Genomic DNA, 13,194 nt, shown 5'->3' with positions numbered 1-13,194 from the left:
GCTGATTTCGAGTCAGAAAACCAAGTTCCTGTGACAGGGAGGAGGAGCCCAGTGCCGGTCTTCTTCCTTCCCTATAATTATGGGAATGATCCTGACATCAATCTACTACTTGGAAACACCAGCCTATGTTTATACAACACACTTTCTGGAAGAAAACCCTCTAAGACAAACCAGCATACTCATAATTATATATGAAATTATACTTCATTGTTGGTTAACTGTCACAAGTCCTGTATCAAAACAGATCAAATAAAGGTCTCTTTAGAACAGTAATTAAAACATAACTTAGATGATGTAACGTAATAAGTCTATTGTTTTAAACCAAGTGAGTAAAGTGCACTCAGTGGAGACACTCGCTCAAAGTCCCTCCATGCCCGGCCGCGTCAGTCAAAACGCCATAGCCGCGCAGGACTCAGGTGGAGGGGGGTGGACACTGGCTCCCTATTCAGAAAACCTTCACAGCGACTCCGTGTGCTGAGGGCAGAGAAGTGGGCTGGCACCTGGAGTTCAGGTGACAGGCGGCAAAGGCCTTGTTCTAAGCAGGGCTTTCTCCAGAGATTGTGGCAGTCGAGTGGCACGCCCCCATCACCCGTCTCATAGGCAGCAAACTGCCCAGACCTGCTGGGCTGCTGATGTCTACCCCTCACTGGCCCACCTGGCACCTGCACACACGTGTGTCGGTCAGGAACTGGCAACTGGTTTTTGAAAACGGCCACCAGCCTTGAAAAAACTGCGTCCATCACCGTCACTGTAGAGTGGCATGGCAGGTGGGTGCCCGGCTGGGCCGCACCGAGACGGGAGCGCCTGGCACTGCTGTCACTCTCTGTCACTGAGCCCAGCTGAGCGCCCAGCTGCCAGTTGCCGCTGTGCAAGGCAGCAAACATGCCCTCTGAGCGGTCCTGAGGTGGGCGGGTGCGGGCTGCATGAGTAATGAGGCCATGAGGTGCAGTGTCCTAGATGGCACATGGTACCCGTGTTAATCTGCGTGCTTTAATTACAGCTGAGGCAGTGCCGCCGTGATCACAGTGCCCCCAGTTACGCTCTGCAGGCGCGTCTGATCTGCATCTGACACACGAGGCTGCTGTCCCGGGGGACAGTCCCCTTTCCCAGGCGCATGCCAGCGAGACTGCGGCGACCCTGCCATCTTCCCTTCCTACCAATGACAGCAGGGCTCCACCCCCCCAAGCACCAGGGCCTGGCTGCCCCCCCCCCTCGGAGCTGCGGGGCGACAATCACTGCCTTTGATTCACGGCCGCTGTGTCCACCAGCTTGTTGGCCTCTCGCTCTGGGATGGGCTGAATAATAACGTCCGTGGGCTGTGCCAGCCAGGGGCAGCCAGCGCCCAGGACCCAGGAGCGAGGAGACCAAAGCTGAGATGGGGCTTTTAGTTGAGCCAGAAACATAACCTTGACCTTCTCCCTCCAGAGGGAGGTCACCTGCTCCCAAATGAAGACTGATGCTGTGCCCCCATCCTGACAGCTCTCGGCCTTCTTACCACACACAGCGCCATTGCTGGCTGGGATGTGTGTGGGCCCCTGCATGCTGCCCCAGGTGACCTTACATAACGTGGGGGTGACCTGCTGAGCTGAGAACACAGACTTCTCCAAGAACACAGGGTCGGAGGCCACGTGGCCTCCTGTCCTCAGGACCTGGTCTGCAGGTCCTACACATGGGCATCCAGAGAAGGGGTCCTGGGAGGGGCCACTGCTGCAGGTGGTCTGCTGCCCGCCCACCAGGGAGAAGTGACAGCGCCCAGGCTGGTGTGGTGGCCCACTGCCACTCCCCTGTGCCCCCAGGGCTGCACTGCCCCCAGAGCACTCGGCCTCCTGCAGTCAGGCCCTGGCCCTCATGAGGAGAGGAAAGGAAACCTGACCGTTCAGACGAGCCGCCCCAAGCGCACGGGTGACCAGCTCTCCAGCCCGCAGCCCCGCTGCCCATGGCCTCTCACGCTCTCTGCTGGTGCCCAGCAGAGCACCCACGGGAACCAGTGCCAGGTGTGTGTAGCTGACACCCTGCTGTCTGCAGCATCGTCATGCTGTGTGACACCTGTTCCACTGAAAAGAACGGCCGTGTGTGCCCCTGACCTTTCCTGACAGCAGGCAGCAGGCTCCAGTCAAACCAGCCTGGTCGTCCAGGCCCGCCCCACCTTCTGAGAGGAGCCCTCAGGGAGCAGAGTGCCGTCCATGCACAGGAGACACACTGGCCTCAAGCGCCAGCCAGACGTGACCGTGCCCAGGGACTCAAGACCAAAACGACAGCCTTGCAGCCCCAGTGGCATACGGCTAACGGAGGAGGCAGCCTTGCTTGTGGGCACCGGCTCTGTGGCCCCTCAGGCCTGGCTCTAAGGGGCAGATTTCGACCTGATGGTGCTGCTCCTGGGTTCCTGCAGGGAGCAGGGCCTGAGGAACTCTGGCCGAGTCCCTGGTGACTGAGGGGTTAGTTCTTCAGCTTCAAACGAGGACAGAAAAAACTTGGCTGACCCAGAGGATGAACGCAAAGTCCCCGGGGAGCTCACACATCCACCTAAGAACTCGCCTGTGGGCTGGGCCCAGCCCTCACTCACTCATTCACTCACTCATTCACTCACTCACTCACAGGCCACCCCTCGACGTAGGGGGGTGGAGGCACTGACACATGAGTTGTGTGTCAGGTGCTGCGAGCATCATTATAATAATGGCAACAGTTCCAGTGCGTTATTCACCCCCATCAGCCAAGGGCGACACGGGTGAGCACAGCCAGCGGTCTGTCTCTAAGAAACAGTTCTCTACCCAAGGTGGAAGATGAATGGGTGGGGGTGTTGTGACGAGACTGCTGATGGGGAGATAAAAGTGGGAGGAACGACCACTTTCTCACGTTGTTCTCACCATGGTCGCCATGTGTGCCGCGCAGTCTGTGTGGGCGCGGGACGGAGCTCTTGGGAGATGCCTGGTACACGGCTGCCACCCCCCACCGACACCAGCTCCTCCAGCGTGGGGGCGGGCTCCGGTGCCGCCCAGAATCACCTCCGAGCTACAGCCCCACGACCATGAGAGCCCTCACCCCATGTGCCAGCGCCCCCACAGCAGACCTGGGCCACGGGCCGTGCTGCCCAGCCAAGGTCACACGACTGGGGCGCAGCAGAGCTGCACTGAGCCCAGCACCCTGCCTCGATGCCCCGGGCTCGTCCCCTGCACTGAGCCCAGCACCCCGCCTCGATGCCCCGGGCTCGTCCCCTGCACTGAACCCAGCGCCCCCCCTCGATGCCCCGGGCTCGTCCCCTGCACTGAGCCCAGCGCCCCCCCTCGATGCCCCGGGCTCGTCCCCTGCACTGAGCCCAGCGCCCCCCCTCGATGCCCCGGGCTCGTCCCCTGCACTGAGCCCAGCGCCCCCCCTCGATGCCCCGGGCTCGTCCCCTGCACTGAGCCCAGCGCCCCCCCTCGATGCCCCGGGCTCGTCCCCTGCACTGAGCCCAGCGCCCCCCCTCGATGCCCCGGGCTCGTCCCCTGCACTGAACCCAGCGCCCCCCCTCGATGCCCCGGGCTCGTCCCCTGCACTGAGCCCAGCGCCCCCCCTCGATGCCCCGGGCTCGTCCCCTGCACTGAGCCCAGCGCCCTCCCTCGATGCCCCGGGCTCGTCCCCTGCACTGAGCCCAGCACCCCGCCTCGATGCCCCGGGCTCGTCCCCTGCACTGAGCCCAGCGCCCCCCCTCGATGCCCCGGGCTCGTCCCCTGCACTGAGCCCAGCGCCCCCCCTCGATGCCCCGGGCTCGTCCCCTGCACTGAACCCAGCGCCCCCCCTCGATGCCCCGGGCTCGTCCCCTGCACTGAGCCCAGCGCCCCCCCTCGATGCCCCGGGCTCGTCCCCTGCACTGAGCCCAGCGCCCCCCCTCGATGCCCCGGGCTCGTCCCCTGCACTGAGCCCAGCGCCCCCCCTCGATGCCCCGGGCTCGTCCCCTGCACTGAGCCCAGCGCCCCGCCTCGATGCCCCGGGCTCGTCCCCTGCACTGAGCCCAGCGCCCCCCCCTCGATGCCCCGGGCTCGTCCCCTGCACTGAGCCCAGCGCCCCCCCTCGATGCCCCGGGCTCGTCCCCTGCACTGAGCCCAGCGCCCCCCCCTCGATGCCCCGGGCTCGTCCCCTGCACTGAGCCCAGCGCCCCCCCTCGATGCCCCGGGCTCGTCCCCTGCACTGAGCTCAGCGGGGTCAGCACTCCGAGGCCCAGCCCTGTGGGCGCCGAGGAGACACCGCGCCCCCGAGCTCTGATACAGAAGGAGCTGGGGCACCACTGCGCAGGGAGGGAGATGCAGGACCACGAGCGCCAAGGGCCTCTGGGCCCCTTCCTATTCTTCTCAGTGAGAGGACAGCGAGTCTGGGGGCTCAGCTGCGCTGGATGACCACGCCTGTGGGAGTCTGAGGGCCGCTCTGATAGAGATGCTGCTGTCTTAGGAGTCTTTGCCGGAAACCTAGCCTGCGGGAATGCTGACACTGAGCTCGCCTGTGAGGACAGCGCGTCTCTGCTGCCTTCCTCACCCACGGACACACACAGGCTGTGCATGCGGCGGGGGTGCCTACCTCCACCACGGACTTGGAATCCAGTCGGAAGTTGAAGTCGCCAAAGACAAAGTAGGACACTTTCTCGAATCGCTGGTCAATGATCCTGGGAGGAGAGAAGGAGACAGGTCACCGGGTGCTTGTGCCAACCGACCTATGCAGCCGGCGCCAGCTTCTCTGCAATCCCGCCACCATGTGCTGCCCTCTCCTGTGAAGGGCAGGCGTGCAGCCCCGACACTCCCAGCATGATGGCCACAGCCACACACGGCCTCCGACAGCACGAGGCTCTCTCTCTCACTCGTGTGTGTCCCCATGTCCTCACCACCTGGGCCAGGGCGCTGTATAGCCACCTGCAGTGGAACGACAGAGGCACTGGGGAGAGGCGGGGCGGGCGCGCGGGTGCGGGGACGCAGGCGGCTGGGGCGGTGCACTTACAGGGACTGTCACAGGAGGACCAGCTCACCCCGTCCTGTCCCATCTCCCACAGGACCTGGAGCCAGTTGACCCCACTCACTGTGGGTCATCCTGTGAACACTGTCCAGCAGTGGCCCTGGGAACCCTTAACTGTCCCTACTAAGCCACAGGGCCGAACGGACTGGGACCTGAGCACCTGGACCCTCTCAGGAGGGAGGCCGCTGCTCAGGAGGGTCCTGTGCAGGACGCCCATGAACCGACCTGTGCACAGGACGAGGACACAGGTTTAAGACCCTCCTGTCTCCTTTCCCACAGAACTTGCACAGAAAAGCTTTTTCTTGTCTCAAAAGCAGGTGCCGCAGGTTGGCTCCTGTGCCCTGCACAGGGTGCCTGCACTCGGTGACAGAATGGGGGATGGGTTGGGGGCCCTGAGGAAGCCATGAGGGCGAGAGGGCCCATGGGGACCAGGCCACCGCACTTGCCTTTGGATGGCCCCCCGGGCAAGGAAGGTTCTGAGACTTGCTCCAGAACTGTGCACCTGTTTCATCTGGATATTTCAAAGCGCTAAGGTGGCACCACCTGGCTTGAGGACACTTTCCTGCCTGTCCTGTCAGTCATGACGTGTCTCACAGAGACGTTCCCCTAACCGGCCACCCATGCCAGCACCTCTCTGCCTTTGCCCTCAGACAAGGAAGCCGCAGACCTGCTCACACCTGCACACCCTGCCCGTCGCACTGTCGGCAGCAGTGGCTCCAGAGCTGGTGAGGCGCTGGCTGCTCCCGCTTTCAAAGCAGGAGACCCCTGCTGACACAAACATCAGCCGGGCCAACGGTCGTCCACGCAGAGGAAAGGCAGGCCTGGGGACCCAGCCCCCAGTGGCCACACTGGCACACCCTGTGACAGCTGCACAGGCTGCACCTGAGAGACCCACACCCAAGGGAGAGTCTACGGCAGCAAAGCCGGGGAGTGCCCTCACCACCACAGAGACTGCCTATGCTTACCGGGAACCCGAGGCATCCCAGCCCACCCTGTGAAGCCTGTCACACAGCATGGGGCGTGGCTGCCGTGTGGCACCTGCTCTGCCTTCTCTGACGATTCCTCAGCTGAGACAAGAGGAGTGATGAGCCGAGTGGCGTTGGGCCCATGCCTCCCGTGGTGATGAGGGTGGCTGGACCTGGTCATGAGGGTCTGGCTCCCAGTGCTGCCAGGTGGCGCAGGGGCTGACCGCTCACCGGCACATGACCGAGAGGGTGGACGTGCCGTGTTCTACGTGTCTCATTGGAGGGAAAAGGCCGGTTTTGTTTTAACTTGCGTGATGACCAGGAAGTTGACGGTCCTCGTGCAGACCTGTGAGGACCTGCACCATCTCTGATTCACCTTGTGTAAGAACGAGCCCGGTTTTCTGGTTAGTCCCTGCCTTCTCGCGCTGGGCTCCAGGAGCTGCCCTGGTGTAACGTGAGGGCTTGGTCGCTGCTGGCCGTCCACTGTTGCTGCAGTTCCAGGTTCTGTGCCGCGAGGGAGACTACTGTCGAGAGGCCGTCTGTGCCGTACCAGCAGCTCCCTGTCCCTTCCACCAGGGCAGGTCTGCGGCTGCCCTCACTCCGAGTGAGTCAGTTTCTCCTGGGTGACCAAGCTGCACTCCCTGTCAGACAGGGTTCTTCCCCCGAGTTCTCAGAGCACAGAGTTTCCCCAGCGACTCAGGTCTTCCCGGGGCTCCCTGTTCTTTTCTGTGCACCCTTTATCCCGGCACTTTCAGTTAGTCTAACTTTATAGGGAAACCCTTTCTGTCGACAATTCTTTAAAAAAATCATCTCAGCTGCTTTCCTACTTCCCTTGCATACTAATTGCTCTATCATCCAGCTAAATTTCACGAGAAGCTTTGTTCTCCCTTCTTAATAAGGAGTGTGAAATAACGTTCAATTACATCAATCTGAGAGAGAACACGTTCTCACAGATGCTATTAACGGGCAGGTGACCAGCAATTTCACTGACTTGTTTACTGTTCAGGAGCAAAGACATCAGGGGCACCTGCCGTAACGCCTGCCACACCTAGCTCCGTGGACTGGCCACCATGTCCAGGACCAGCCACTGACCCCTCCTCCCCTCCCACCTGCCCTGTGCTCACAGGTGAGCAGATGCAGCCCTGTCTCACAGGACCCTCCAGCTACCACAGCCGTCCTGCGAAAAATAGATGTTTTTCTGGTGAACATCTTTAGAGGAAAAACACTCCTCAGAGAATCCATGCATCTCCTGGAAAGGTCAGGAAGAGTGTCCTCCCATCAGGAGCCTCAGGATACAGGCTCCCCGACCCCCACCCATGCACGTTGGGGTCCAGGTCCTGTGCACAGAGGCCGTGATGGGAACAAGAAGACAGCATCGTGCTCAGCTTTCACGAGGGAGACTTGTCCTGCGGGTCAGGTCTGACCTCACAGCCCTGACCCCACAATGCCGCCACAAGCCGGCCCCCCAGAACCAGCAGAGGTCGAGGAAACTGTCACTAGGATTTAACCACCTGGTGCTTCTTTAAGAAACCCAAACTGGTGTCCTCACAGCTCACCTGACTGACTTTGACTGCGGGCAGAGCACAGCGCAGCCTGTCCCTCGCCCCGGGCGCCTGCCACTGCTCTCCCAGGAGGCGGCATCCTCGCATCCTCAGGACACAGAAGGGCTCTCACAGGGGCAGGCGTGGGCTCCCTTACTGTCTGCCGCCCCTAGCGCTCCCGCTGCGACTTCCCCGCCCGGCTCAGCGTCAGTTCTCTGCGCTCCCTTCCCCCAAAGCAGAGCAGTTGAGGTGGCAGATCTATCAGCTCTGCGGCAGCCTCCAGGTGCGTCAGAGCCCGGCAGGGATGGCTGCCCCAAGGTGGCTGAGGACAGGAGATCGCCGTGGACATGCTTCCTCCTCGTCCTGCTGACCTACCCCACCCTGGGTCCTGCACGTGGCCTCCTTGACCTCCACGTGTCTTCATGGGCAGGGCTCCCAGACCAGAGGCAGAGCCCCTGGCTGAGCTGTGTGCCTGGGCGCTCAGAGCACTGCCCCATGTCTCCTGAGACATGTGTGCTGCTTTGTCCTTGGGGAGTGGGGCTAGAGGATGTGGCAACAGGGACCTCAGCTCAGCACCCGGCCCCAGGGCTGCAGGCAGGGTGCAGGACCCTGAGTCCCTTGTCCACTCCATGCTGTCAGGGTCACACAGTTGTCCCAGCCTTGTCACAGCACGGGGGACCTCATTCCACTCAGAGGGACTCTCTCCAGCTTGGCTTTGTTGGAGAGAGGAGGCCGCCACTCTCCCGGGCAGGAGCACCTGTACAGCACCCACCCATCCCCTACTCCAGCAGTGAGCCAGTGGTGCTCCTTGGTCCGCGTGGGAGTTGCACTGCCCTGAGGGTGCAGGGAGGGCAGCAGTGCTCCCCATGCCCAGGTGTCCACATGCCGGACTCCCAGGCTGGCCAGATGTGCAGATGACGGCAGCAGGAGGACGCGCGTGTGGCCTGCACGGCTGTGAGCACACGCCAGGTCCCGTCCTTCCCGCTGGGGCTCCTCCTGTCCCGCGAGCCTCATTGCAGTGGGTGCAGGCTGAGGGCTGGTGTGTAAAGCAGGGAGTCGACATCTGCCAGTCCATTGTGACTTTCTGCAGCTGACACCATCACAGTAGATCTGAGCTCTAAGGCATCACTCTCCCCAGCAGGGGGTGGGGGGCAGCAAGAAATCACTGCTGTTGCAGGGAAGAGGCCACACCCCTGTGTTGTGGAATCCGTGAGGTTCACAGGTGAGTGGCGCCCGGCGGCTGCGTGGGGGGCGGGGCAGGAGGAAGTCACACCCCAGCCCACAGCAAGGCCTGCAGGAGCACACATCCAGGGTGCGCTGAAGGGGCACAAGGTGCCCTCTGCCCACAGACAGGTGCCACTGCTCCCGGAGCACGTGCTAGGCTGGGCACCGTGGGTTGGACGACAGAAATGTCCAGCTCACCTGCAGTCCTCACGGCTGCGGAGAGGGAACGAGAGGCTACGAAGGGTTGTGAGCCGCTGACACCCACCTGCGGCTTGGGAAGCAAACACCCATCTGGCTAGTAGAGCCCCCTTTGAGGTAAATTTCTTTTTAAAAAACTAACAAATTTGATTTACATCTGGGTGAATAAACTTTAAGAACCTCTAAGTGTTCAGAGAGAGAAGATGCTGCCGACCCTGGGCTGGGCTCTTCCTCCCACAAGGGACCGAGCTGGTGGGGGGCCCGGGGGGACGGACCTGCAGGGGCGAGAGGCTTCACAGACCTGTCTGGAACCTTGTAACACGGTCATTAAAAACCTAAACGGGATCACATTTCCATGGCTGCGCTCTTCCTGATGCAGTGGCGGGAGCCCATTAATAACGTGCGGGTCTGAGGTCTGTGGCCGCGTCCCGGGCCGAGGCAATCGCCTGAGTGCTGGGCCCGCAGCCCCACTTTTAATTTCAACAGAGTGCCATTTGGACCGGGAGAAAAAGAGCGTTGTTTTAAAATTAATTACCTTGTCAGGAGCTATTATGATTAAAAAGTAGGCCCACATCAATATTGTGTGCCTAATTCAAAAAGGGAATTACAAGAACCATAAAAATCAATGTTTTGGACTTGAAAACGGAGTGTCTTTCTGTCTTGACAGGTGATTTCATTATGAGACAAGCCACAGCGACATCGCTGCGTCACCGAGGCCCGTCCCGTGAGTGGAGCTGGGCTGTGGACTCGCGGTGCCCCGTGCTGCGGAGGAAGGACCTCCAGTAACGAGACACCCTCTCCAGGGAGTCATGGCTAAGTATTCAGAAATCACAGTGTTTCCGGTTGGTCACCTCGGAACTCAGGCCTGCCGTGCACCCTAAGACGCCAGCTGTCCTCTCCAGTGACCAACACGCCGGGGCTGCTCCTTGTCTTTCTCTCCATTCTTGTCTTTTAACTATGAATGCAGTGAAGTTATACTTCACTAGGAATCGGTTAACATCAGTTTTTGTCTCTCAGATCTGGTAGAGACCATATTCCCTGTCTAACAATTTTTTGTTTGTTTGTTTGTATTTTTCTGAAGCTGGAAACAGTCCAGGGGAGGCAGTCAGACAGACTCCCGCATGTGCCCAACTGGGATCCATCCGGCACGCCCACCAGGGGGCGATGCTCTGCCCATCCGGGGTGCTGCTCTGCTGCAACCAGAGCCATTCTAGCACCTGAGGCAGAGGCCATGGAGCCATCCTCAGCGCCCAGGCCAACTTTGCTCCAATGGAGCCTTGACTGCGGGAGGGGAAGAGAGAGACAGAGAGGAAGGAGAGGGGGAGGGGTGGAGAAGCAGATGGGCACTTCTCCTGTGTGCCCTGGCTGGGAATCGAACCTGGGACTCCTGCATGCCAGGCTGACGCTCTACCACTGAGCCAACCGGCCAGGGCCTGTCTAACAATTTTTATTAACAAAAACATCAACAATAGAAAATACTAAAACCAGGCAGACTATTTTAGAGTTCCTTAAAAGTGTCCCCTAACCTTAAATACCTCACTGAACTGCGTGTGACAGAAATGTCTCAGCTGCTATAAACAAGTCGACCAATTCATTTCCCATCCTGGAATGGGGGCTGTTTCCGTGCTGGCACTGGCCTGGTGAGGCCGCAGCCCCAGGTGGACAGCCCAGGGAAGAGGACCGTGTGCAACAATGGGCCAGTGTCGGTACGATGCAGCACATGTCCCTCTGGTGGTCCCACAGCATCCCATGCTGCAGTCCCAACAATAAGCACGCCTGGGCTTCAGTGACCAGCCTGTTGGCCAGCCGGCAGGTGCCCTCTGAGCTCGGCCTTCCGAGGCCCCTGCGCACACTTCCTGAGCTGGGCCAGGCTAGTGGACCTGCCATGCCCACCACAGCACCCAGTGGCAGTGGCGGGCCTTCCCAGTCATGGGGACACTCAAGCCCTCAGACACTCAGGCGGGGTTGACCTGGAGCAGCTGCGGCGTCTCGGGCGCAGACACAGCCTCAACGGCAGTAATCACCACAGGCGTCCCCATGGGAATGCTCACGTTTCTGGAAGGTCACCTGCTGTGTCGAGGTCTGAGGCCTGCTCTGTAGTGTCTCCCCGAGTCCCCATGTGACTGTGGAGGTGGGTCTTCAAGGAGGTGGGGAAGCTTGGTGGTTCTCAGTGGGCTCGGATCTGACAGACCTGGTAGCCTCAGAATAAGAGGCCCCAGAGGCGTCCACGGGGCATGGAGGACACGGTGAGAAGGGGGCTGTTGCAAGCCCAGGAGGCAGGCCCCCCATACCTCTGGCCTCCAGCCTCCTGAGCTGGGAGAAATGACGGTGTGGTTCCAGCCGCCAGGTCTGCACTGCGCGGTGGGAGCCCAAGTGGATGGCCAGGCTCCCAGGTCTGGCACGGGCCTCACCTCCCTGTCTGTTCACTGCAGGGGTCTCTGGCCACAGGGCTGCTTCTTGGGGTGGGGGAGCCAGGGGCCAGGCGGCCTCAGGCCCGGTCACTCTGTCGGTGCTTCTCTGTCACTACCCACTGCTAGCCTCCTAACACCACACCATGGGACGCTGTTCCCGTGAGAACCTCTCGCGTGGTGCGGGACCCCATAGTGCACCCACGGGCATGAGCTGGGCTGCGTTAGCAGTCGGCATTTTCACTTGTCCTCAAACAGCGTGGGACATCACCCCAGTCACTGCACCGCGGCCGACAATGGCACACGGGAGGCCCCTCCCACCGTGACTTTCCTCCTCAGCGTCAGGCAGAAAGCACAGGCTGACTCCAGCCCAGTGAGCCCCACAGCCTTCACCAGTGGGGGTGCAGGGTGACCCTCGGCCTATAGGCTTTGGGAAACGCAAACCATGCCACACCCCCAGCTGCTGCAGGCATGTGAGACAGGCCCCTGGAGGACACAGGCGTGGGCCCAGGCATGGTGCAGGGCAGTGGGCAGCCAGAAGCACGTTTCCCGACATTGTCCTGAATGTCAGCAGGACACTGAGGATGCCCACAGCAGAGCCTGGCTGGAGCTGGAGGGCTGAGTGGGGATGCCTGCAAACATGTACCCAGGTGCTCGTGGTGCAGGTGACAAGGCGCGCAGACTGTGCAAATGTGCACATGTGTTCACGGATGACGGAGAAATGTGGTCTGTGTGCGAGGGAAGGACAGGCACTGGGTGGAGACGGGGGGCGGGACAAGGGTTCAGTGTGGAGAACACAGGGGAGTTGGGGTGTCATGCTTCATTCCTTAGCAGAAGGACGCACGACACAGGCTCGTAGCGCGTGTACTGAGCGAGCTGACAGAGGGTGCGTGGCCTTCATCACAGTCTGCTACGCGCTTCTGAACGTGGGAATTGGTTTCCAATAAATAAGAGAAAGGGTACATTATAGATGCATCAATCATCTGAGACAGAGGAACAAAGAGCTCGTTTGTTTGTTGGGACGGCAACTGGACTTCTCGCGTCCTCACTGGGTGCGATCCCGCCCTGAGGGCAGGGGGATGGTGGGGACGGTGGCCTGTCCAGCCTGGACTCCATGCCCTCCAAGCTGGGCCCCAAACAGACACAGCCGTGGACACCTAGGCGCGCAGGCTGAGGCCCGAGTGGACGTGCAGATGACCAGGAAGGTGCGGGAGGAGCGCCCAGGCCTGCCCTCTGCCTGGAGACCCACCCCACTCCTCGCCCACCAGGAGCGGGTGCTGGGAACGGCCTGAGAGACACATTCAGGCCAGAGGCTTTTGAGCAGGCTGACAGCTGACTGATGACCGCCCCCGGCACGACAAAGGGGCTGTGGGCGGCCGGCATCACAGCGCCTCTCCCTGGGAAACTAATTGCCCCAAATTGTTTGCAGCAACATTATTTTTCTGGCCATCATCCCTTCTGAATGCCCAAAATGAGCATGAAACAACTCTTTTGACCGGACATAAAAGTTAAATGTCCCAATGTTGATCAAATTAACTTCAGCGCTGTGACAATAGACTGTATTTGTGAGGAAATAATACGGGGGGAACAAAGAGGTGCTTTATGCCAAGATTTCACAGTTGTAATGTAAAAATGTTTCTGTTGAACTAGGCCAGGCCCCATCTCAAAGGGGACACAGAAGAGCCCTGTCACTTGTGGAAAAAAAAAATTTCATTTCACGGCCAAGAGCTCCAGGAGGTGTCAGGAAGTCTCAGCCTCAGTGAGGAGGCCGCACGCTGAGGCCTCTGCTTCTGGTTTAATCCCCTTCGCTCCCCAGAGAGCTGCACTGTGTCTGTGAGGTCCCCACAATAGGTACAGAGGTGCAATGGCCCTCTGCACGCG

At 60.5% G+C, this 13,194-nt stretch overlaps 1 protein-coding gene across 2 annotated transcripts in view; it reads right to left on the bottom strand.

Annotated features, from left to right (window-relative positions):
- INPP5A (inositol polyphosphate-5-phosphatase A) overlaps positions 1-13,194 on the bottom strand; it is a 154,156-nt gene that overhangs the window by 24,562 nt on the left and 116,400 nt on the right. For both annotated transcript variants that reach the window (XM_066239550.1, XM_066239551.1), the window contains exon 9: positions 4,549-4,633. In XM_066239550.1, coding sequence (XP_066095647.1) covers positions 4,549-4,633 — 85 coding nt within the window. The remainder of the gene's footprint in view (positions 1-4,548; positions 4,634-13,194) is intronic.

The sequence above is a fragment of the Saccopteryx bilineata genome, chromosome 7 (genome assembly GCF_036850765.1).
Source record: "Saccopteryx bilineata isolate mSacBil1 chromosome 7, mSacBil1_pri_phased_curated, whole genome shotgun sequence".
Classification (NCBI taxonomy): domain Eukaryota; kingdom Metazoa; phylum Chordata; class Mammalia; order Chiroptera; family Emballonuridae; genus Saccopteryx; species Saccopteryx bilineata.
This window is presented reverse-complemented; position numbering and strand designations above follow the sequence as displayed.